This window comes from Scardinius erythrophthalmus (genome assembly GCF_964197995.2).
Source record: "Scardinius erythrophthalmus genome assembly, chromosome: 14".
NCBI lineage: Eukaryota > Metazoa > Chordata > Actinopteri > Cypriniformes > Leuciscidae > Scardinius > Scardinius erythrophthalmus.
The window spans coordinates 15,248,329-15,272,876 of record NC_138234.1 but is presented as its reverse complement, the minus strand read 5'-3'; the positions used below and the strand labels follow the sequence as shown (position 1 = coordinate 15,272,876).

General features: G+C 34.9%; 4 protein-coding genes and 1 long non-coding RNA gene across 6 annotated transcripts in view; 1 reads left to right on the top strand and 4 right to left on the bottom strand.

Annotated features, from left to right (window-relative positions):
* LOC308702502 (NACHT, LRR and PYD domains-containing protein 3-like) overlaps window positions 1-2,840 on the bottom strand; it is a 51,379-nt gene extending 48,539 nt beyond the window's left edge. The window contains exons 1-4 of the mRNA XM_081385403.1: window positions 2,711-2,840; window positions 2,453-2,517; window positions 609-739; window positions 52-196 (exon numbers count right to left, since the gene is read on the bottom strand). Coding sequence (XP_081241529.1) covers window positions 52-101 — 50 coding nt within the window. The 5' untranslated portion in view covers window positions 102-196; window positions 609-739; window positions 2,453-2,517; window positions 2,711-2,840. The remainder of the gene's footprint in view (window positions 1-51; window positions 197-608; window positions 740-2,452; window positions 2,518-2,710) is intronic.
* A 3,975-nt stretch (window positions 2,841-6,815) lies between these two features.
* Window positions 6,816-8,578, top strand: LOC308702522 (CD48 antigen-like). The gene is made up of 4 exons (XM_081385445.1): window positions 6,816-7,060; window positions 7,158-7,463; window positions 7,978-8,262; window positions 8,369-8,578. The coding sequence occupies exons 1-4, from the start codon at window positions 7,018-7,020 to the stop codon at window positions 8,551-8,553; spliced, it is 819 nt and encodes a 272-aa protein (XP_081241571.1). The 5' UTR covers window positions 6,816-7,017; the 3' UTR covers window positions 8,554-8,578.
* Window positions 8,579-11,690: 3,112 nt separating this feature from the next.
* Window positions 11,691-14,824, bottom strand: LOC308702535. The gene is made up of 3 exons (XR_014031617.1): window positions 14,693-14,824; window positions 13,978-14,096; window positions 11,691-13,599 (listed from the first exon to the last, which is right to left on the bottom strand). It is a non-coding gene; the product is annotated as an uncharacterized lncRNA (long non-coding RNA).
* A 3,369-nt stretch (window positions 14,825-18,193) lies between these two features.
* LOC308702527 (uncharacterized protein) lies at window positions 18,194-21,738 on the bottom strand. 2 transcript variants are annotated; one of them, XM_081385456.1, is made up of 4 exons: window positions 21,193-21,738; window positions 20,522-20,677; window positions 19,835-19,906; window positions 18,194-19,659 (listed from the first exon to the last, which is right to left on the bottom strand). In XM_081385456.1, exons 2-4 carry the CDS (start codon window positions 20,565-20,567, stop codon window positions 19,322-19,324), a joined length of 456 nt encoding a protein of 151 aa, XP_081241582.1. In that variant the 5' UTR covers window positions 20,568-20,677; window positions 21,193-21,738; the 3' UTR covers window positions 18,194-19,321. The 2 variants fall into 2 exon arrangements, with proteins under 2 accessions (XP_081241582.1, XP_081241583.1); XM_081385457.1 differs by having other exon boundaries at window positions 21,091-21,346.
* Window positions 21,739-22,766: 1,028 nt separating this feature from the next.
* Window positions 22,767-24,548, bottom strand: part of LOC308702529 (uncharacterized protein) — a 46,637-nt gene continuing 44,855 nt past the window's right edge. Inside the window, exons 28-29 of the mRNA XM_081385459.1 lie at window positions 23,921-24,063; window positions 22,767-23,514 (exon numbers count right to left, since the gene is read on the bottom strand). Coding sequence (XP_081241585.1) covers window positions 23,360-23,514; window positions 23,921-24,063 — 298 coding nt within the window. The 3' untranslated portion in view covers window positions 22,767-23,359. The remainder of the gene's footprint in view (window positions 23,515-23,920; window positions 24,064-24,548) is intronic.

The following is a 24,548-nucleotide window of genomic DNA, read 5'->3' as shown; positions in this document are numbered from 1 at the left end:
AATGTTTTTCTTTATTACTTGTGCTCTATTAAACATGATCTCAAAACTTGCCTTAAAACTTCTTGTGGCCTTTCCTCGTTCACACCTACACACAAAGCCATGTGGACATGGCTTTGTGTGTTCGGTTGGCCACCATCATTTGAACAGTCACTCTTTCACAGACACAGGGCTGGACACATGTGAGCCTGATCTTTCACTAATGACACAAAGAGAGAAGAGAAACTTTGCTACAGATGTTCATCTGTGTTTGATAACGGCACAAACTCTCTCTAGTCCTTCACAGAAACGTACGCATCACCCATCGCTCATTCTTTTCACAGACGGAATACCGATGAGGCATTTGCACAATCATTACTGTACACTTAGTATTTAAAATGAATTTTAAAAATCAATGTTCCTATAACAATACTTTAGTACTGCAAAATAACACTACTGCTGAAGGAGAGCCTGTACATTTGATTTAGACTGTAAATATTGATTTTCCCTTTCAGATTTGAGATGTTTATCATCTACTGGCCACAAAATATGTTTTATGCTATTTTTGATCTTCACAGGAAGAATCTAAAACTTCAGTAGTTTAAAATGATTGAGTGAAAACAGATTCTTACCTCAGTTTCTCTGAGAGACTCATCTTAGAGAGAGAGAGTCCTTTCCTCGCTCCTCTGTCATACTGCAGCTAAACAACCAGTGCTAACAGATCAGCTCTGGTTTGTGGAAACAATCACTTATTCAGTTTGACCTGGAGATGACAATATATATTCCTGAGATTAATAACATGGCAGTTATTCAAGAAAATAATGAAGAATGTTAAGTTAGCAACAACAACAAACACTATAACATAAAATAAACTGAGTCATGGCTCTAAATGTATTAGTGAATATACATTTACACTGCGTGTTAAAAACATTGAGTGGGATAACTATACCCAGTTTGTTACATTCTCTATTGCAGTTTAGAATAATTTTACAATCATATTTAATGTTTAATGTTTCAATAATATTAATTGTTGATTCTTTTGTCATTTGATCATTATTTCAAGTTCACAATAAATTTAATAATTTTCAAATGCTGTATATTTGTTCAATGGTTTTTGATTTTATGCGGTAAGTATAAAAATTAGAAAATGGCCTTTTTAAATTTTTCAAAAAAGAAAAACAAGAATTCAACTTAATTTTTCGTTCAGGGTAGAAAAATGCAATACCAAACAGGACCAAATGGAGATAGCAACGGACCCCAGTCCGTGTACTTTTGCGTCCATTCCTTTCTCTTTTTTTAACCCGTTATTGAAAAACGAAAAATGAATGGTTGAATGGTTGTTGTATTTTTAAAATGCAAAGTTGAACACTAAAATTTGAATTTGAACTGTACACACCAAATGCTGTGCAAAAAAAAAAAATATATATATATACATATATTGACCTATTTTCAGGTTTTTGATTATGACTTTTTGCCCCTTTATTACACATTTAAAATATTCACAAATTAATATGGAAAAAATATCGACTTTACTGGTTTTCTAAGGCCAAATTAGAACCCGGAAATGATATTTTTCCCGCAGTGCTGAATGAGAAGAGCCATGTCTCTGAAACAGAGAGGTGATTTATAGGCTAATGATAATAAATGTGAAAAAAAATAACAAGGCATTTTAATTGTTTATTAATAAACTAGTGTTTTCTAAATCAGTGTCGGCTGCAAATATATCTCAATCTTCGCTGTAAAGCAGATGCGCCTTTAGAGAGAAATGCACCTTTCATACGGATTACATAATCAGACGGTATTTACATTCGATTCGAATTTGTTCGTTTAAAAGTGGACTTTTCAAGCTTTATATAGGTAGGCGATATTTTGTTTCAGTTCATTGTTGAGACACGCTCCAGTTCACGTAGATCATGAAAGCGCGTCTGATTGTTTTATTTTATTTTACAAAAGCACAACGTTTTCTTGTTATTGTGAGTTTACACAAAGAAAAGTAGTTGCGAATGATGTATTATTCTTTTCTGTATGACCAGAAACTATAGAGTATTTTAAAGGGATGGTTCGGAGTAAAACATACCTAGGGTCCTTTGCACCATGACCTCGAGCCAAACACCCCCCCAGAAGCCTTTTTACCCTTGGTCGAACATTATTAAAGTTAGAGCTTATTTAGAGATATCAGCCGAATAGCTTAGTGCAGGCGTAAATGTCTGGTTTGAAAATATTTTCGATTTCATATAACAAAAACAGCATAATGAAAAACATATTGAAGCATGTTAGTGTATAAAATAAATCAAAAAAGCCTACTGCATTTCCAGGGAAAATATTACCAATATATCCAGTAAATAATTTTTAGCAAAGTCAAAAAAAAAAAAAAAAAAACGCTGGTAAATATTTCAACTATATAGTTATATGATAATATTAATTGATACACATTCTAACACAGTCTGTGACCAAAAATAAGAAACACATAGAATACCTTTGGTAAGTTTGGTTGGGCCACCATCTTTTGACGAGTCACTCTTCACTGACAAATGTATGCCCCTTTTAAAGATAGAGTGTGTTCAATAAAGATGTGAACTTAAATATTTGTCAGTAAATTTCATGTTCATGAACTTATAGGCCTATACAAACTTCCGGCCTTCTGTACCTTCAAATTTAAATCACACTTACATACAGTAGGCTAGTCTATGAAATCCCTATTTCATTCCCCCAATTAATAGTAATCAAATCTTACTTGCAGTCTTGTTCACTAAAAAGTGTATTTATTAGTACGTAAAAAACGAATTGTTCTGTCCTTTATGCTTGTGGCCTGTCAGCGCGCGTCACCAACACATTCTCCAAATCTCTCGTAGGTTGAGTGGAGTAATGTCCGGTTCATGAACGAATCGTTCTTTTGAACCGGTTCTTTTTAGTGAACCGGTCGAACCAGTACACCAAATATGATTACAAATTGCTGTCTTTGAATATATATACATATATATATATATATTATTATTATTATTATTTTTATCGCCGGGATTATACAATTGACGTAATTAGGCTACGTGAGGACGTAAAAGAACCGTTGAACCGTATTTTTGAACCGGTTCATTTAAACGAACTGTCCGAAAGAACCGGTTCGCGGAAAAGAACCGGACTACCCACCACAATTGTAGATGAAATATAAATAAATGATCAATAAATCAAATTTCTGGGACATATACATAAATCAAATCCAAAATGAGCAACGCTTTCTCTTGGTATCGCTGTTTGTTTATGTGTTTTCCCTAGTTACTTTCGTTTTCGTCTTCTTCTTGGGTTTTACTGGTGGGTTTTGAACCAGCTGAACATGTGCTTACCACCACCTGCTGGAGTGTTAATATTCTACAACATATCGTTATAAATCCTGCAAGACGAACTAATAAATAGCCTACTATACACTCTCAGAAAAAAAGGTACAAAAGCTGTCATTGTGGCGGTACCTTTTCAAAAGGTACACCTTTGTACCTAAAGAGTGCATTTAAGTCCCTCAAAGGTACATATTGGTACCAAACGTGTACATATTAGTACCTAAATGGTACATATTAGAACCCTTTTGAAGGGTACTGTCCCAGTGACAGCTTTTGTACCTTTTTTTCTGAGAGTGTAAGTAGTAAAAAAAAAAAAAAAAAAAAAAAATATATATATATATATATATATATATATATATATATATATATATAGGCCTACCACACTACAAACTATTTAGTAAACAAATTATAATATAATCTAAAGCCTCCCGTCCAACTGGTTTTTGGTTCCATCATTACTTTGCCCGGCTGATGGCCAGAAATACACTTCACATGTGATGAATTCAAACTGCAGATCAATTTTACAGTGTTTTAGAAGACTGATGCAGCATTACATCCTAAATCAATAAACAGTATAATTATGTGATTTGATTTTAATGGGCTAATCTGTTTATGATTAAATCAAATGTGCACACTGGACATGTGTCCAAAGCTGTCCTGAATCAAATCCCAGTCTCATCCCTACTTTCTGTCTGCACATTTTCCTATAAAAATAAAGATAAAAAGCACAAAACTTATATATAAAAGTGAAGTAATATTTATATTCAATTTGGTTGCACATTTTAAACACAACATGCTTTTCTATAAAGAGAAAAAAAGCCTAACCCTGATAGTGTGGTCATTCAGGGTCATCCCATTTTTACTTCATTTCTTCTCTCCATCATTTGACAATAGTCTGGCTTTGTGCATGTTAATAACAACACACTGACTTTGATTTGACAATGATTACTTACAGTGATATGAGAATGGGTTATTTAACACTTGTCTGTACATTGGCCAGAGTAACTTGTTTAACAGTTTAATTTTGACTGTATTAAGAAGGTTATTTTTAAGACTTACCTGCACTCATCGCTGTTTTAAACAATGAGGTGTGAGTGGTTTAGGAAGTAGCTGATGACCATACATTGTAAAATAAAATAAAATCCTAGATCATGGCATATCAACAGTAAGAAAAAAAAAAAGAGATATGTTTTCATGAGAAAAAAGAGATATGTTTTCATGTTTAGTCACTAGGGGGCGCCCAATGAGCCTTATCTGTTAGAAGATCAGAGTAAAATCTGAGGTCTAAAGTTAAAAAAACAATGTGTTTGAATGCATTGTAGTTAATATGATTTAAAAAAACCTAATATAATAATAAGGCACAACAAAAATGCACAGAAGGATTGTTCCAAACAAAGTCACAAGCCATGTTCAGTTTCCTTGAAATATAATGTATCATTAGAAAAAAAAAAAAAAGAGTGCAGAATATCATGCCAAAGTGATGAATTAAATACTATAAGGAGTAAATGCTCCTTAGATTCTGTCTAAATACACATTTACATTAAATTGTGCACAGAACATGAAGGGTCAGTTTGTGTCTGCTGAGATACTGTCAAACATCTACAGGATGTGGTCTTCTGGAACTCAGTGACAAAAAACAAAGTTCAGTCGGTATGAGATGAGAAATTAAAATAACAACACAAAGCTCTTTTTGTGAGTCCTGATATGTATCCACATACTAATATGCCACTAATAAAGATTTGGTTGGATAGGTTTGGAAATAAGGGAAAGGTTTTGTTAATGCTGTTGTTCTCTAGACAGGGTCTGTAACCACAGAGAACAGAAGATGCTGAAAATAAACCACAAGAACTGAGACCATCTGCAAACATTAGCTTTAGATCAGAGAACAGATATCCGTTTAAGATGACTTACATTCAATGAGTACAGAATCATTATCATAAAATATGAACTCCAAACATGATTGCCGGACTGTTTTGTTTGGACTATTGGACTTAAAAGTTATAAAAAAGTTAAATGAGAAGCGGAATAAAGAACCGTAAAAATAGTGACCAATCATGTGTGAGCTTGTATGTTTAGTGCTTATAAATCTTCTATGACTTCCCCTCAAAACCGGTTTTATGTTGGAATAATGTTAAATAAAGGTGTTTTTTCTCTTGCAAGAAACATCATGTTTCCACTGAAAACTTTAGACACTCTCAGCTCAGTTTCTGAGTTAAAGTGAAACTGCTGCGGTCTGAGTTTATTTCAGGTTAGTTTAGTGGAAGAGTGACCCAAATGAATGTGGTTTGTGTTGAGTGGACAAACGTCTTGCTCCTGTTTACTATTGCGTGTGTGCGGTTGACTGATGGGTAAATGGAAAAATACATTATTTTCCTTTAAGTCAGATTTCCACTCTACACAAAAGATTCGCTGTAAAATAAAGTGAATTCCTCACAGTGGTATTCGTCAAACCCATCATGCATTATTCAAGAACCTCTCTACTTTCTCTGAAACAGATTAACAGATGATCATCTCAGCACTAAATAAGACAGCAGATTAAACCAAACATCGACTGCAACACTGATCAGAAGCCAATCACTTTTTTTGAGCCAATCTCTTAAACCTATGGTCAAATGACCAACTTTTAGTATTTTTGTTCCCATACAAACAGTGTTTGATAACATAATATGATATTATAAATCTAAATTGAATAATGCACATTAAGAAAAATACATCAGACAGGCCAATAAATGGGGTTCAGCACACTCGAAAGCTCAGCCTCAGTCTTGGCAGCTTTAGATTTTTTTTATTATTTTTTATTATAGAATTGTTTGTACATACATGCTTGAGTTCATTCTCAAAAACAATACATATAGGCTTTTGGTTAGTATATGATCCTGTTAATGATTAAAGCAGCAAATGAAGATCTTCAGAAGCACTTTATCATTACAGATAGGTGTGTGTGTCTGTGTGTGTGTGTGTGTGTGTGTGTGTGTGTGTGTGTGTGTGTGTGTGTGTGTGTGTGAACTGAAGTGGTAGGTATTCCAGGAACCGGATTGGGCAGCCATGATCTAAATAGTCAGTCAACATGTCGGTGGATGGAATTCTCGCTAAATGAGACAGATCAATAGATCTGTGACCACTTTCTGTACATGTAATAATGCACAAATACAGTTGATTGGAAACTTTATTTACCATGTCAATTTTATTATCCGACTTGTTAAACAGGAGCTCAATGACAGGGTTGCAAGGTCTGTGTAACAAAACCAGCCCAAACATCAATCAATAATAGCCACTAAAAAGTCAATAAAAGTCCACTGGCCCTATCCAATTATCAAAACTCTACATGCTACCACTCCCATCACTAAAATACATGTTACAGTCACTGTAAGCTTTATACACAATTTCAACTTAAATCACTAGTAGTAAATAAATAAATAAGCTTATAAATAAAACTGACCAATGAACTGGATTTCCGAAAGCACAACCGGACTAACCTCTCTAAAACTCTCATTGGTTGAACAGATGCATACGTCACCACGTGTTGCAGCCAGGACTAGTTCACGACCATAGGCGCGCGCACAATAATGTCTGTGTGTGTGTGTGTGTGTGTGTGTGCAGACTGTCGGAGTTCTGAGGGGGGTTATGAAAGGCTCTAAACTTGAGCGATTTACGCAAAATAAACATATTAATTAATGTCACATTAGTTTTAATTCTCAGAGGCTTTACGGAAATGATTCGCACATTTGTTTTGTTCTTTTTGTTGTGTCTGGTTGGTAAGTTATAAATCTATATTTATGCCAATTGTTTTATCGTCACGTAAGAAAATGAACTTTGTTTAAATATTTACGTTATTTGATTTTTTTTCTGCAGGCGTGTTTGATGTTGAGTCACATGAAGTTTCCGTGATGGTGGGAGATTCTGTCACTCTGGACTCTGATATTTCTGAAATACAGCTAAAGAATGAGATCGAGTGGAGGTTTAACGGCATTCGCTTAGCTAAAGTAATGAAGGGCAATCCTACATATTATGATGATGCGAGATTCAGAGACAGACTGAAGCTGGAGAGAAACGGATCTCTCACTATCACAGACACCAGAACCACAGACACTGGAGTCTATGAATTAAGTATTATTATCAATAATGAGTCAATCAAGACGTTCAGTGTTACCATTTATGGTGAGTAGAGTATAATGCATGTCATATCCTATTCATATTGTAAATAGTAGCCTACAATATCATCCTAATAATAATGAGCAATATTTCACAATGGTTTTAACATTTGAATTTACAGATATAGACTGTGGTCCCACTTTAGTTAAAACAGCCATTTTACTTTTTCATGGAGGTATCACCTGTTGCACAATAGCATTAGCCTGATTTTTTTTTTTTTTGTAAGTTTTTTTTTAAAGTTTTTAAGCACACTTTGTGATATACTTCTTGTCAGATTTTATTCCTGAAATGAAATGAACAAATGTAACTCATTCGGGTTTTCAAACCGCTCCTGGAGCCTTTCCGCATTGTGGATGCCTCTGTCTCATTTGAAACACCCAGTTGGGAAACACCAAGTTCAGGTCCCAACTATATGTGGTCACAGTAAATGCTCATGCAAGACTTAAAGCACTAACAAATAAAACAGTCCTCTTGTTACTCTTAAATGTACACAGGATTCATCTTATTTCATGTTTTGCAGCTCCACTACCCATTCCTGTCATTACCAGTGACATTTCAAAATGTTCATCAAGCTCAAAATGTGTGCTGCTGTGTTCAGTGATGAATGTGAGTCATGTGACTCTCTCCTGGTACAAAGGAATCAGTGTATTGTCCAGCATCAGTGTGTCTGATCTCAGCATCAGTCTCTCTCTACCTCTGGAGGTGGAATATCAGGATAACAACACTTACAGCTGTGTGATCAACAATCCTATCAACAACCAGACCAAACACGTCTGCATTACTGATCTCTGTCGTTTGTGTACAGGTACGTTAGCAGTGATGTTATAATTTATTTATGAACCAGTCTCTGTCAGGTTCATTAGTGTAATATTAGCGGAACAGTGTCGGAACATTTTGTTTCTGTGCTTAAGTTCTCTCTTCAGATGAAGTCCATTATTGTGGAGGGACTGAAGCTGTGATCCGATTGGTCGTCACTGCTCTGGTGGGCGTGGCCGCTGTGGCTGCTTTCATTGTGCTGGTTTATGACATCAGATCAAGAAGAGTTGAACTGGAGAGACATCAGACCCTCAGTGATGGATCTAAGATTCTAAAATGAGAATAAACAGTTTGTGTTTTTGATTCTTTCTCTTCGTTTTTCTTTTTGGAAAATGTAATGAAATATATAAAATATTTTCATTTTCACATGGTAGATGGTCATTTTTAATTCTAAATCCTGGTTCCAATTTGGTTATGAAGAAATGTAAATCAAAATGCAAATTTGCTAATTTTATAATGATGTAAAAAGGCATTACACCATTAGGACCATTAGTCTCACAAAAAGACCGTCACTGGTTCAAAAATAACACCTGAAACTACATGCTGAGTAATTCTGCATAGCTAAGCAAGTTTATTATTATTATTATTTTTACTATTAAGATCCAAGTAGCTTTATTTGCTTGGTAAGAAAGCATTACATTGTAAAAGCTTTGGTAACAATAAATTAAACTAAATTACATTGTCATTTCCCAAAAAGGTTTCTGAGCTTTTTATGCATGTTGCTGTTATGATTCCTGTCTTGTGTTTCAGGCCTCTTATTTTGACTGTATTATTGTTCCTGCTGTTCGTCTTCCTGTGATTAGTTCCTGGTTCCATTGATACCTTGTTTGTTCCCATAGTTACCCTTGTTAGTCACCATAGCAACTTATTACCTCACCTGTCTGTCTGTCTCTGTGTGTGTGTGTGTGTGTGTGTGTGTGTGTGTGTGTGTGTGTGTGTGTGTGTGTGTGTGTGTGTGTGTTTTAGTTCTGTTTCTCCTGTGTCTGGAATAACCTGTGTTCTGCCTGGATTTACTTTTGTTGTTTTGTTTAAATTTGTCTAATAGTGATGTGTCATTCATGAATGATCCATTCATTGCATGTGTCACATGGCAAATGAACCAAAGACTTGAAAGGTAAATTAAATATTTATGTTCCCTGTAAATTATCTATGGCTGCATTATAATGATTTCTTAATTCAACATATGATCAAGATTGCGTAGGTGGATGTTTTCTGGGAATTTGGCTGTTAAAAGTATAACATTTTAAAGCCACTTAAATGAACGAAATGACTCGAATGAAGATTCGTTCATTTTGATGAACGAGATCGAACGATGGTAGTGATGTGACATTTGAACCGAGGCGTCGGAGCGTGTGTCGAGAAAAAGTGGGCGTGCCAGATGAAGCCGCGATTCGAGGCTTGTGTTGTTAACGTGAAAATCACGTGACTAATGACAAACGAGGCCTCGGTTTGTGTGGATACGTCATCGGTTCGGTCTGAGTGTCGCTTCCGGATTAAAGCCGGTTCGAAACTCGCGCCACCTTGTGGGTGTTGTCAGCAGTAGTAGAAGCAGTTGTAGTAGTGTCTCAGAGAGTTAGATAACTATCATTTTCATTGTCGTTATTGTGTCATATGTGAGGGCTTTATATTATTACATTATTAGGTTAGAATAGTTATAGTATATTATTATTATAGTAGGCCTATATTATAGTCTTGCTATATTAATTAGATAAGATTATTTGGATTGCTCTGGATTTTTGGATCTGGACTGGACTGCTTTTTGATTTGGATTGCCCTTTTGGATTTGTTTGCTTTTTGTGACTCTTCCTTTTCCCTGGTAATGGAGCCAGCAAGAAAGCGGGAATCCTCCCCTGTCTGGGCTCAACAGAAGCATCCGTGTCCTCATTTGTACCACTGCCATTTTTACGTTCCCCTGCATCCTCTGTTCCTTGTGAAAGGATATTTTCCAAGGCTTGAGAGATTTTGTCCGAGAAGAGGAATCGTCTAAACCCCAACACACTTGAAATAATTCTGTTTCTCTTATTTTCCTTCCTTCCGGACTATTCTGTTGCAGTTTACTTTAATCTGTTATCTATAATCTGTTAAATTAATAAATGTAGGCTACTTTATTACACTCCCTCTAACATAAGCACTGCACTCAACAGTGTCACTGTTGTTGTTCATACTGCCCCTATCCAAACAATTTATGAATAATTAATTAACTGTGTGTGTGACTCTGGACAAGTAAATTCAGACAGAGAAAGATACATATTTTATATTATACACAGTAATGGGCAAATGTCTGATCATGTCTTTTTATTATTGCAAATGAAAGGTTACAGACATCAACAGTGAGTACAAAATAAATAAATAAATATTTTTTATTTATAAAAATATTTTTATAAAATATACATTTAAATATAAATATACAAATAAATATAAATATTTATTTGTATATTTACATTACAAATAAATATTTTTATTTATAAAAGTATTTTTAGAAAATATAAAAAAAAATATTAAAAAAAATATTTGTTAGAAAATTAGGGAGGGAGGGAGGGAGGGAGGGAGGGAGGGAGCGACACTGGTTCAGAATTAATTAATTTGTCTTCTATTTCTTTACACAGTAGCTAGGTGTCACTAGTGAGCAATGCTGAATGAAGCTTCGAGTAATGAACCTTTAGCTGAAGCAATGGCCTGCGAGGTCTCAGTGGTTCAGGAAGCCTCATTTTGCCATCACTAAACGATGGTTACTAATGAGGGTAACTATGGAAACTAACAAGGCAGCAATGGAAACTAATCACAGGAAGACAAACAGCAGGAACACTTCAGAATAAGAGTCCTGAAACACAAGACATGGGAATGTCATGATACTGTTTCTTATTGTTATTACGATTCAAAGTGAATTGTTCTAAATTTGCAAATACTGCGTTTGAATTTAATCATGAACCATTACAGGATAATTCTGCCCCTCCAAGTTTTCAAAATGTCACTCTATTCTATAAATGTGACTCTGGACCACAAAACCAGTCACATGGGTCAATTTTTTTAAATTGAGATATATACATTATTTGAAAGCTGAATAAATAAGCTTTTCATTGATGTATTGGTTTGTTTATTAATATTTGATAAAAAATAAATATTTTATATATTTACGGTAGGAAATTTACAAAATATCTTCATGAAACATGATCTTTACTTAATAGCCTAATGATTTTTGGCATAAAAGAAAAATCAATAATTTTGACCCATACAATGTAGTGTTGGCTATTGCCAAAAATATACCCGTGCGATTTGTGACTGGTTTTGTGATCCAGGGTCACAAATGGGCCTGTTTAAATTAGTTAATATTTAAATGTTAATACTATTATGATATTTGTGCATGTATATAAATAATGTTAAATACGGCATGTCTGCTCATAGAATAATCATTCACATGATCAGCACAATTTTTTTTATTTAAATTCAAACAAAAGTAGAGCATATGTACAGTATGTGTTTCAATTCATGTTCCAATTAGACACTAAATCACACAGGACAGAACAACATGAAAGTAAGATATACTGTACATTTAGCACATATACAGCAAAAAGTATGTGGACACATCTTCTAATTAACAGGTTTGGTTATTCCAGTAATTCCAATGAAGACGGACCTTAATTCTACAGCATACAATTACATTCTAGAGAACCATTCAGTAAGAAAGCAGTCCAAACAAATTAAACCAAATCACAAATTAATTCAGATCATTTTGAAAACCCATTTGACCAATTAAACAGAATTAATGATTAAATATCATCACTAAGGGGTCATTTACATGGCACTGTTTTCAACTAAAAACAAAAAAAACTTTTTTTGGTGTGTTTATTTACATGACAACAGTGTTTTGGGGGGCTGAAAAGAAGTTTTTGAAAACGATACCGATATCGTCTCCATGTAAACTACAGAAATGTGAATTTGTGAAAACTGACGTCATGCGCATGCATATTATGCTTTCAGTCTATAGATGTAGTGTTTCTTTACAAAGTGAGATCGCCAACTACTGGCCTGGCAGCATAATACAGCATTTTTAGTCTATTTCTTTTTTTTGGATCTGTGTGAACAGGGATTATTTTGACAATGTTGTCATCTGTACGTGAAAAGTGCAAATGAAAAACCACCGTATTTAGTACATCATTGTCGTGTAAACGTACCCCAATTCTGAACAGCTGATATAAAGACTGGACACACATCATATTTGCTGAAATATTCTTAGGTAAAATGTTTCTCAGGTCAGTTGGAGTGCTCATGGTACGCACAGCACGTACAGCCATAGTCGAAGGCACCACTGTATTAGAATTTCAACAGGCCGAGGATAAGCATATAGGCTAGATTATGAATTTATTTATTTATTTATTTATTTATAAAGAGAACAGATATGAAGCAAATTAATGTTCCCCAGCAAGTCATAACAAGCCAGCTGCCTAAGTTTTCAGACGCAGCCGACTTTTCGTTTTAATTTTGTTCTGGAAGCTGAATATTCAAGTAAATATTCTGATATTCAGTGCTGCTACACTGGTGCGCACTCACCACCAACTGAACAGGAGTGCGAATTACAGTTATAATTTACAATAGATCACCTTAAGTGTAATCTGTCAAAATGGCACACTTAATGAGCACTTGGAGTCTTGTGGACTTACAATTGCCACCGTGTGCGCATGGCTGTTAGTTCCTAACAAGACTGTAGGGTGTCCCATTTGTCATTTTATTTTTCAGAAGGGTGCACACGTGCACCCCCTTTGTGGCCATATGCGCCCTTGATGCGCACTTTCGCCAAGCTCTGTAGTAGACTTCTACCTGATAGAAAGCAGCATTACGTCATGAAAGTTTGGACGGAAGATCACAAGGGCTTAGGGTTCCATTTGGAACAGTCAATGGATCTAGCCAATGACAGGATATATTGGTTAACATAACCTGTTGCGGACCCCTTAAAAGAACACAGTGGTTGAAAAAAATATGGAATGGGAGAAAAAAAATGCAATGATTTTGCGTTCACTCACAAAAGTTTTGTGTTGCGTTCCCACAAGTAACTTTGCATTCCCCCGTCTGTTTTTTTGCGAGCAAATGCAAAGTTTCTCAGGGGAATGCAACATGCTTGTCAGAGAGCACTAATGTATTGATGTAATATTTTTTTATAATAAATTAAAGGTGTCTATTTATGCTACACCAAATGAAAGTCTTAACTCATTTTACAGTGCAAAATGTTTGATTTTCAAACACTGTTAATGTGTGCTGATTATGATCTACTGCTGCTGGGCATCTTCGTTCAATTACAGCATTGTGTCATGCTCTGTATCTGTACCACCATCTATAATAAAACACAAAAGAATCACAGACGTTAAAAAGAGACAGAGAAATAGTGATCTACATGTAATGCTAATGCTACAAATGTGGGTGTTTTTTATGTATGCAAGACTATTACTGTTATTTTTATTTTTTACAGTCTCTAACGGGTTAACTGAAATGGGAAAACTAGTACATAAGAGATTTTAAAAGAAATGTTTCTTTTCCCAGTTTAACATGCAGAAACATGTTAAATTATATTCTGTTTGATATCAAGCTGATGGTGATCAGTTGAAAAAAGAAGAGAAACACACAATGATACAGTGTGTCAAAATCTAGGGCTTCTCTTTTTAATAAATAATACAATTACAAATAATGATGAATCGAAAATGTTGAAATATACCATATACTTGACAATAGCTCAGTGGGTAGCATTGTCGCCTGCATTGGGTCCCCGATCCAGGCATTCTTTCTCTGCTGGGTTTGCATCTTCTTCCTGTGTTGGCATGGATGCTCTGGTTTCTATCCAAAGACATACAGGACAGGTCAATTGGAGACAGTAAATTGCCCTTAGGTGTGAGTGTGAATGCCTGTGTGAGCGTTGTGATGGACTGGCCATCCATCCAGGGTGATTCCCTGCCTACAGCCCAAGACATTGGGATAGACTAAAGCATCCCTGTTACTTAACATACAGTAGGACAAGTGGTTTGGAAAATGGATGGATGGATACCCTGTACTCCAATTCATGTCAACACAGAGGAAAACTGGGTTCATAAAGTCAATTCACAGGGACTTTAATATTTGGAATGGTGTTTCTTTGGAATGGTGTTTGATGTCTGAATGAAGTCACATCACATCACACACACACACACACACACACAATTATTCAGAAACCAAACACTGATTAATCTGTCCTATCTGTTCTTAGAGTTCAGATATCAGATGCAGATGCGATCAAGTAAAATAGCAGGATCTTCCTAAGCCAAAGGTATTTCAGTGGTATTTATTACTTTTCCATCAGTCTGGAGTATTTTTTCAATGATAATCATTTATAATAAAACAGGCTAGTTTTACAAGCGTTCATGCTTGAATTGCACTTTTAAATTCACGTTACTTACTCTTACTCCAGGATACTTTAATACAGCCCTTCTTGATCCCAATATAGATTCCGATCCCAATCACGAATGCAATGACTGCAATCACTGCCAACACTGGACCAGTTATTTCCCAATGTGAACTTGGGGGGAGCTCTGTAATAGTTCAGCAGAGACATTAATGATAGACTCCTGCTATTCTGACCTTATATGTTGACAGACAGGCTGATTGACATTTTATTTCATCCCCAATACCTAATACATATATGCATGAACATTTACATGAGGCTTTTAATAAGACTGTACCTCGCCTCACATATGCCGGTGATCGACACCAGCAATCAGTTCTTCTCATAACTTGCTTATTTCAAAGGACACTAATGTCACCATTGTCAAACTCAAAGTTTTTCATCCTCCAGAGGATGACTGGCACGCAAAATAATCCTTCATTGTGTCACATTGAAATATCCAGGCTTTTTTTTTTTTTTTATACTTAAAAGTATTATTTTTTCACCCAAAATACAAAATTATGCAATCATTTACTTAACCTCATGCAATTCCAAACCTGTATGACTTTATTATGTGGAAGAAAGAAGATATTTCGAAGCATGTTGGAAACCAAACAGTTTTTTTTTATCGATTATTATGCACTAAAAACCTGGAGAAATTTCTCAAATCTTCTTTTATGTTCCACAGAAGAAAGAAATACAGTATTTGGAATGACATGAAGGTGCATAAATGATGACAGTTTTCATTTTACCTTTCACTGAATTATAATAGATAGTTAATGGAAATATAATGCCATAAATTTGTGTCTATATTAATGCAAAATTAGGTGTAAATTTGAGCATAAAATATGACGATTTGATAATTATGCCTATAGAAACCAACAAAATCATAAAAAAACAATACATTATAGAAATGTTTGAGCCACTCACCACTAACCGCAATATGGAATTTCCTGTGTAAGATCGTGCTGCTGTTGTTGATCTCCAGTTCATAGTCTCCAGAATGTTCAATTTGGATGTTTCTGATGATGAGGTCTCGGGTATGATCGTTCAGTTTGACAACGTTTTTCCATCTTGCATCAATAGTGCCATTTAATCCATTAACTTGCTCGAGACCATCGACGGTTCCGAGGTTTGTAAGTTTACATTTACTGAATAATTTTACTATCACAGTCTTAATTAATATTGACTTACAATATGTCATTTGAAAGCTCAAAGTCTCAAGATTAGAAATCTACAGTTGTGATATTATAGTGATAACCTCTTTTTAATACGTATCAGGAGTTTGTATAAATACACACAACATCGAAACAGGGAGTTCTGGACTGTTTTTGTTCAGTGACGATGACAGATAAATTCAATCACACAAACATCGATGTAGTGTTCATGATAATTACACGGAACACAAAATCAGTTAGTTTTTAGTTAAAAAATTGGAAATTTAAGATGAATAGGCTACTGAAACATTTGCTTTCTTAACATAACATTCTCCAGAGAGATAATGTTTATTTTTTTTATTGTCCAGGAATTATGCACTCAGAGGTTTTATCAATAATAAAGCGCTATATTACCATGTTTATTAGACTCTTATGAACAGAATAACCCTGCCCCCTGAGTTCTTTTTGCAGCGGTGATTGGTCAGTGACTCAAAACATTCTAACAGCGTGACCTCAAAAAAACGTATTCTTTATATAAAAAAAAAATAAAAAACGTATTTTTTATATATATAAAAAAAAAAAATTCACTGCACACAGTCAAGTCAGTATAACGCTAGTAGTAGAAGTTTTGATGGATGTAAAATGCAGTTAACAAATAATTACAGAGAATAAGAGAATATATGGATTGTTTGGATTCCTCAGTCAGCCATGTGTAAATGTTCAAGCACAGAATTGTGTACTTAGGAATCTTAATTTGTGTATTCTTACTGAAGTTACCTTGTGTAATTCATGGGCCACTGGCATCACACAGCAGAATTGTAAAAATGGTAACTGTATTCAAACAGGTTTTTCAAACACTCCCCTTATATTCTTTTGGTTGCTCAAACAGGTAGTCCTGCCCCAATCTTACTCCATTGGTTGAGTCTATGTTGCTTTGTCAAGCTGGTTGAAACAGATCAAAGTTTTCTCAACAGTTTAAGTCAGTTTTTCCCCTTTCCAGTGAAATCTATGAATGGCTCACTTATAGTTGATGTTGCATATTAAACTGGGAGAGGAAAATATACTTTAACATTGAAAACATGAAAATGAGATCTTAAAATCAATGTGAAACAAACTTAGCAACCCCTTTTATTGCAATTTTTTAATGCAATTTGATTCATTACTAAGTGAAATAGTATATTCAATGAGAAAAAAATAGGGCAGGACTTGATTTTATACATGAGAATTGATTGGATGGTAAAACATGGGCGTTCCATATGAGAATGGAGCCAGACATGAATGTGACTTCCACAATATCCATTAAAAAAGCTGCTGTTTAAAAAGAAACTGAGAAATCTAAAGACGGTAATAAGAAGTGCAAAAGTGTATGTTTATGTATGTGTAAGTAAATGTATGAATGGATGGCAAAAGAACAGTTTGGAATCTCAGATTTGAACATATGAATCAAACTTCAGAAGAAGAGAAGAGTCATGTTTCTAACATGATGTGCCACTGTGCTTTCAGACAAAACATGAATGTTTCAGACATTACAAAGACTGTATTAGTGTTCATACAGCCACAACAATTGTGCTTAGTGTAAACCATGTTCTGTGTTTCACCTCATATTAATGACTGTATTAATTACTTGTATTAAGAGCCCTTATTAAAAGTTGCATTCTTCAAGAAGAAAAGCTTAGAAGAACCTCATTTTTAGTGGCTTAATCTTCAAATTTGATTTATAACTTGGTCAGAATTGTGACTTTAACTTTATTGCTTTTTAAGTTGCTCATGGCACATTTTCAAATATTTGCTCCTAAATATCTTTTATGTAAAAAATAAACTATTTCTTTTCAAAATATCTAAGCCTCTCTTACTATTTGTGTACACAGAAATAATTCATTCGCATACTTGAACAACAAATTCTCAACTGTCATCTTTCTAAAGAGCCGTCAGTTATGCCTGTAGTCCAGAGTGTTCATGAACTGTGACTGTTTTAGTTTGTGTATGTCAGGTTTGCGTTTGAGCTCAACAACGGGGGGCGACTGTTAAAAGGTTAAGTGAGCAATGAGGGCGCTTCCAAACTTCCACAGTATCTGATCATCTTTCTCTATTTTAGTAACACCAGTCTGTAGAGTGACAGTATCTCCCTCCATCAATGACACTGACACCACATCGTCTGTCACAGTAACAAACACAATTGCATTTTTTGTCTATTAACTCTGTCATTCTACATGTTCATCTTTTGAAGTTGCTTTGATAACATATGTATTGCTATGCAATTACCTGAATTGAGAATGATTATGAAATAAATATTTTTTTGAATCTGGTGTAATAGTTTTACAGCAGTTTTGATCAGAATAAGCACACTGTACTCTTAATGTATTTGCTAGTTGCTGCTTTTATTTGTAACTATTTATTTTACAGAAGAAAAAAAAATCCAAACTCATCTATAAAGGTGAAACTTGATAATTTTTACAGCACCTAAATTATTCTCAGACAATTAAAGGTGCAGTAGGTGATTTAGAGAAACACTGTTGATATTTGAAATCCGGCCAAACAAACACACCCCTCCCTTCATTGCTCTACCCCCAAAATACATGAACGCAAAATCATGTTCAACAAACTGAAGCAAAGATAAAAAAAACTAACACACAGGAGTACAAGCAATAGTTTGTTGTTAGTCACCAGCAGCTCCAGACAAGCAATGACACTCAAAACTGTCCTGTTACTATAGCTAACATTACAACAACAGCATATTCTGTGAGACATAGCAAAACCAACTTGCATATAGTGCAGAAATAACGCAACCTCGACATCCGTTTTCAGGCCTTCCTGCTTCGTTTTCTGCAGCGCAGGAAAGCTTTTCTAATATTAACGCAGGTCCTAAAGCTCCTGCCTGATCTTTTTCCAGTGATATTCCTCTGATCTTTTCTTTTTTGTAATGCCTCTCAGCCGTCTCTCTTTCTACAGTCTTTCTTCAAATCTCTAGGGCTACCCCCGACTAAAGATTTTCCCAGTCAACAGTTAGTCGTTTATAAGCCATTAGTCAGTTAGTCAGGGAGGAAAAATAAACCAAATTAATGAGCATTTAAAAAATAAATTAAGCACGTGCATAAAGCTTGTCACAGGGGCACCGACATCCATCGCATTAACTTTTTTTGAGATCGGAACACAAACATGAGTGGACACGCCCCCTAATGCTGATTGGCTCACACTCTCCTCCCCATCATGAGTGGACACGCCCCCTAATGCTGATTGGCTCACACTCTCCTCCCCATCATGAGTGGACACGCCCCCTAATGCTGATTGGCTCACACTCTCCTCCCCATCATGAGTGGACACGCCCCCTAATGCTGATTGGCTCACACTCTCCTCCCCATCATGAGTGGACACGCCCCCTAATGCTGATTGGCTACAAGTGTGTTGTGCTGCTTGGTCCGATCCGCTTGCAACAACGTTTCTCAGAAATCACTCACTGCACTTTTAATTATCACATTGTAAGACTTAATTTACTCACCACGGACAGTAACACTGAATCTCTTCGTTGTCTCAGTTGTGCTCTTGATCTTTAGTTGATAAAGTCCAGTGTGTTCAGTTCTGATGTTTCTGATGGTGAGAGATCCAGTTTGTTTGTCCAGCTCCAGTCTGTCTCCGAATCTCTCATCTTCCTTAGTAGAGAACATTCCAGCTGCTTCATTCATGTTAGCTATGATAGAGTTATCATCTCCAAACATCCACAGTATCGTATCATCTCTCTTTATTTCAGTAACATTAGTGTTTAAAGTGACAGAATCTTCCTCCATCACTATCACCGTCTTCACTCCGTCTGCCACAGCAACAAACACATCTGAAGAGAGATTGCAAAGTGTTAATATATGTGCTGTTATTATTATTATTAATTCTTTATATATATATATATATATATAACTATCCTTTAAGAATAATATGTACTTACAGCATTGCAATATACTTGGTGCAATCTATTATAAATAGTAAAAAATTAAAAGGAGGAGAAAACATACTCATGCCAGAATATTGCTCAATCCTCGCCATGTTGGATTCTTCACTGGATTTGACATGACCAGATGGAGAAACTGGAAAACACAAGAGAATAAAAATAAACCACGCAAGAAATGATTTGTATAAAAATAGTTATTTTCACAGCCTCAGATGTCAGCTTTTGCTCTTTTCTACATGTTCTTGTGATGTGTAAATGTTAAATAACTTGTAGATGCTTTTATAAACTGAGATTTATTTTTTGTCTTTATTTAGTATTTCTATCCTGCTAAAACAGTAAGAAATAAGTTTGTGTTGTACACTAAATTGAAACAAAAAAAGGCTACATCAAGCTTAAACATAAAAGCATTATAAACATAATGCATGTCTCAAACTTTAATAGGCTGTTGTCACATTTAGGCTATCTCATAAAAATAAATATAGCAAACTGTAAACGTTAGTGTAAAGTAAGAGTCATAGTACTACTGACACAACCGGTCCCACACGACCAGGGTGAGTTACATTTATTCATTAAGCAGACGCTTGTGTCCACAAATGATGCGCATAATATTATAGGCCGTCAGCGCCCTCTAGTGTCTATATCACCAAACACACTGCAGATTTTTAAAACAGGAGATAGCAGCAAATGCGCATTTTCTATGGCTTATTGAAACCGAAAGTATTTATAATATTAATAAAAATAAATATCTTACCGTCCAAGAGTAATAAAACCCCCGAAAGAAAGGAAAGGTTCCTCATGGTGATGCCGTTTCTGACCGCATCTAAACTGAATGACAGCAGTGATTCAGTGTAGGCTAGCCCGTCTACTGATGATGGGCTCGTGTCAAACCAACCAAGTCACGTGATTTCTGCGAAAGAAGATGTGTTACGTCATACTATTTCGACGTGAACCTGGACTAGGTCAAAATGGTCAAACGTGTTCATACATACTTGATCATGGCAAAACATAGGCTTTTATTCGTAGTTAGTTAGTTCAGATTAATTATTTATAGAGTGGGACTTTTTAGAAATTGTCCAGGGGCCAGTTAATAAAATTAACCAGTAGGAATATATATATATTTTTTTTTACAATGTTTAGTCATTAGCAACAGTCATCGTTAGCTATCCTAGACCAGCCACGTATCACGTATTATTATGCCACCGTTTATCAAAACATTTCAGAACCATGCGAGTTCTAAAATATGAGAACGTAAACAATGATTTAGGCTAAAAAAAAAAAAAAAACACATCTCATTAAAATAATAGCCTAATAAATACTTACGTAGCCTAATGCTTGAAAACTGTGTGACAAATGATGACAGCTAATAGCAGTTTCTTATGGGACACAAAAGAGTCTCCCACAGCCTCAGGATGTGCTACTTACCAGAAAAGCTCAGGTAAGATATTTGCTTTCAACAAACCGAGAGCAAGAATGGACCCGTTCCACACATGCGCACTACCAAGTGAAGCCTTCTATCTCAAAAGACTGCAAAGTGCAAACATGTAATTTTCAGACGAGTAGGCCTAAAGGAATGTATTTAATTTTCAAGTGGTTTAATTATTGACTGATTAAGATATATTTGTCTCTGTCCGACTGTCTGTTCGGTGTCTCGTATAAAATTTAAAAAAAAAAAATAAAAAAATAAATAAACATTGAAAATCAATTGACATAGGCTATCTGTATTTTGAACGTAGGTGAATGCTCATCCACTAACGGGGCTCCGTTAGAAGTGTTACAAGAGACAGGGAATTGTTCAGATTTTTATATGAAATCTTGAATATTCACAGCAACTAACAAAACATATCAACAGCTATCCAGTTTGATTGGATATTGTACAGCCGTGATAACATGTCAACAAGTAATAAGTATAGCCACGAGATATTAAATGTGGTGTTATTCAACCACGCACCTTCATACCTAAAGAAAATGGCAGAGCAAGCGGCATGGTGACTGTGGTGAGGTGAAAGTGAAAGTATAAAGCGTAAACTAACGTCAACGCACAATAACACGTTTCATAATAAAAGTCTTACCAGTAGACACATACAGCATAAAAGGAATTTTGAACAACTTCCAAGAAGTATCATCACTGCCTTTCTGGGTGCAAAAAACCTGTCTCCAAGTGAACATAGAATCTATAGTGCTTATAACTGTGCAGCATCACCACTCCATGTTGATCTTTGCAGGAATATCATATTATATAGCTTACTAAACAGTGCTTTGTACGTGATCAGCAATATTTTAAAATTGATGCGATGTTTAATAATGATAATGATTATAATGAAATTAGATTGTTAACCTGTAATGGTCAGTGATATTTGTTGACAAAATATATATCTGAAAGGATCTTAAATGAACTGATAGCTATATCCAAATCTGACCTTGTGACACTGAATTAAGTAATTAAAAAACACAATCTAAATTTCATAATCATTTGAAATTGGAGTCAGATTAATCATGGAGCTAAAGTAATATTGGAACTAAATTCTAATAAATTAAGTGAACTTCACTGGAGCACTGAAAATACATGCATGCATTATACCTTCGCCCAAACCACTGGATTCCATCATAGGTCTGACGGGTGGTCCTTGTTGCATTAAAAAAATTATTTAACTATCACATTTTAAAGACTTTTGCATTCAGTGTATAGAATTTGATATATTTGTGTGCTAAATTTTGATTTGCTAAATCAGCTCTAAGATAAGCAGCATGTTAACTGCTTCATTATGGATGAGTTTAATTCCAACGCCATTATGTTTGTAGCAGTGATGTGCGGTGGTGGTTTAAAATGAGGAAGTGTCCTCTCATTTCTTTATATACTGTATATCAAATGTAAATGTATGTCCATTACACTTCATTTTCCTGGTTAAATAAACATTAAAAGAGAGACAAATACAATTCTATTTTGCATTTTTGTTTTTTGCTATAACTAGATTTCTATTTATAAAAAAACAAAGTATAAATTTCATCAAGTAAGGAATTTATTCCAAAATAATAACTAAAGACAGTAACAATGTAAACAATATATATTATTTGTGAACTTATGTTCAGCTTTTCTTTTTAATAGTCAACTTATTTTCAGCAGTCATCAAGCTTGTCAAAGACACATTTACCTTTCATTTCCCCAAGCTGACTGCTGAAAAAAACCCACAGTCATCAAGTTTTCAGACCATTTCAGGTTTGATTTTGACATAACATAAATGGTGAAATTGCTGAGTTGTTTTCTTAATTTTTTATTAGTCTTCCCATTAACGCCGTCATTTTCTTCATTCAGGCCAATGAGAACATGCACAAAACAAGTGGTGGGATTTATTGCGTGAACCAATCAAATCCAATCATAACGCCATGGAGACATTGCCTCCTCTAATGCGACTTTCCCCCATTCATTCTCAATTAACCCCCACTAAACCCACCGCACACATTATGAGGACAGAGGAGGTGCGCTTGTATCTTCACCTGCGGATGTCGCTGTTACTTTATAAAAACGAGTGCCTTACACTTTTTAACGTCACATTTTGTAATATGTGCACCGTTTTAATGTTTGCAATATGGATTATTTTTTCTTCCAGCTTTTTTGAGGAGACACTGCCTCCCTTGACTCCTTAGAGGAAACGCCCCTGGTTTGTAGGCCTTTTCCTGAAGAGCCAGGTTTCTGTTTTTTGGACCCGTCTGATCTCTGAGCAGGCCCTTCTTCATCCGGTATTCCACCTGTAAACAAACAAAACCATCAGTTGCATGTGTCCACTAATGCTGTATCATTTAATTTAAACATCTGAATCTCTTAACACATGTGTGCATTATAAATAGTAATACATAAGAGCTATAAACTTAAATAATATAAAACAATGCCATTTAAATTTTCTGATAAAATCAGATAAAGGCGTATGTATGAACAGACTGAGTTCATAATGTAAGTGCTGAAAAGTGTTACCTAGTGCGTTTTTCAAAGATTTAAAACTCATACAAAGATCAAGTTTATTTTTGTGCTTGTATTCTAAAAGTTTATATTTGAATATATAAGGTATATTTTAGATTTTGCTGTACAGACGTCACATCCTCAATGTATTCTGATAAAGACAGTAATATAGTGAGGCTCTTCATGAGGATCTCTCACCTGATGATGACGGGTTTGTTCCTGTTGATTTCACTGATTCCTGAGTTTCAGATCCAAACAATCCATCAAATAAGTTTTTCACCTTTTTGCCAGCATTTTTACCTACATTTATACCAGCTCTTATCCAGCCTTCCCTGTCTAGGCTGTAATGAGGAATCAGAAAAGAAAATGATCAGTGATGGGTGAAACAAGTTGCAAATTATACTATATGAATAAATGACTGCATGCCAGAAGTTAGTAATTTGCATAAAAACACTCCCAAATGATCTCTTCTGCAGCCTTTCTTCACTCAGAAAATGTATTATGCTCTCTAAAGAACTGCTCACATTTTTTCATAATTATGTTAAGAATAAAATTAAGGACGAATTGATGAAACACGCTTTGTTTGTGAACATTTGCAATTAGATTTACACTATGCACTATGGTTAGTGAATGAGAATATTAGTTAAAAAATAATGCATTTTAAACATGATTTATATTTATATGAATTCTATCGAGTCAGTGTAAAGGAGAAAAATGCTGTTGAGTGTTTAAATGTGATAATTGAAAATAATACAAATACAAAATACAAAATACAAATACACAAGTTCATTTTTAATAAAAAAAAATACAATAAAATAAGTCAACA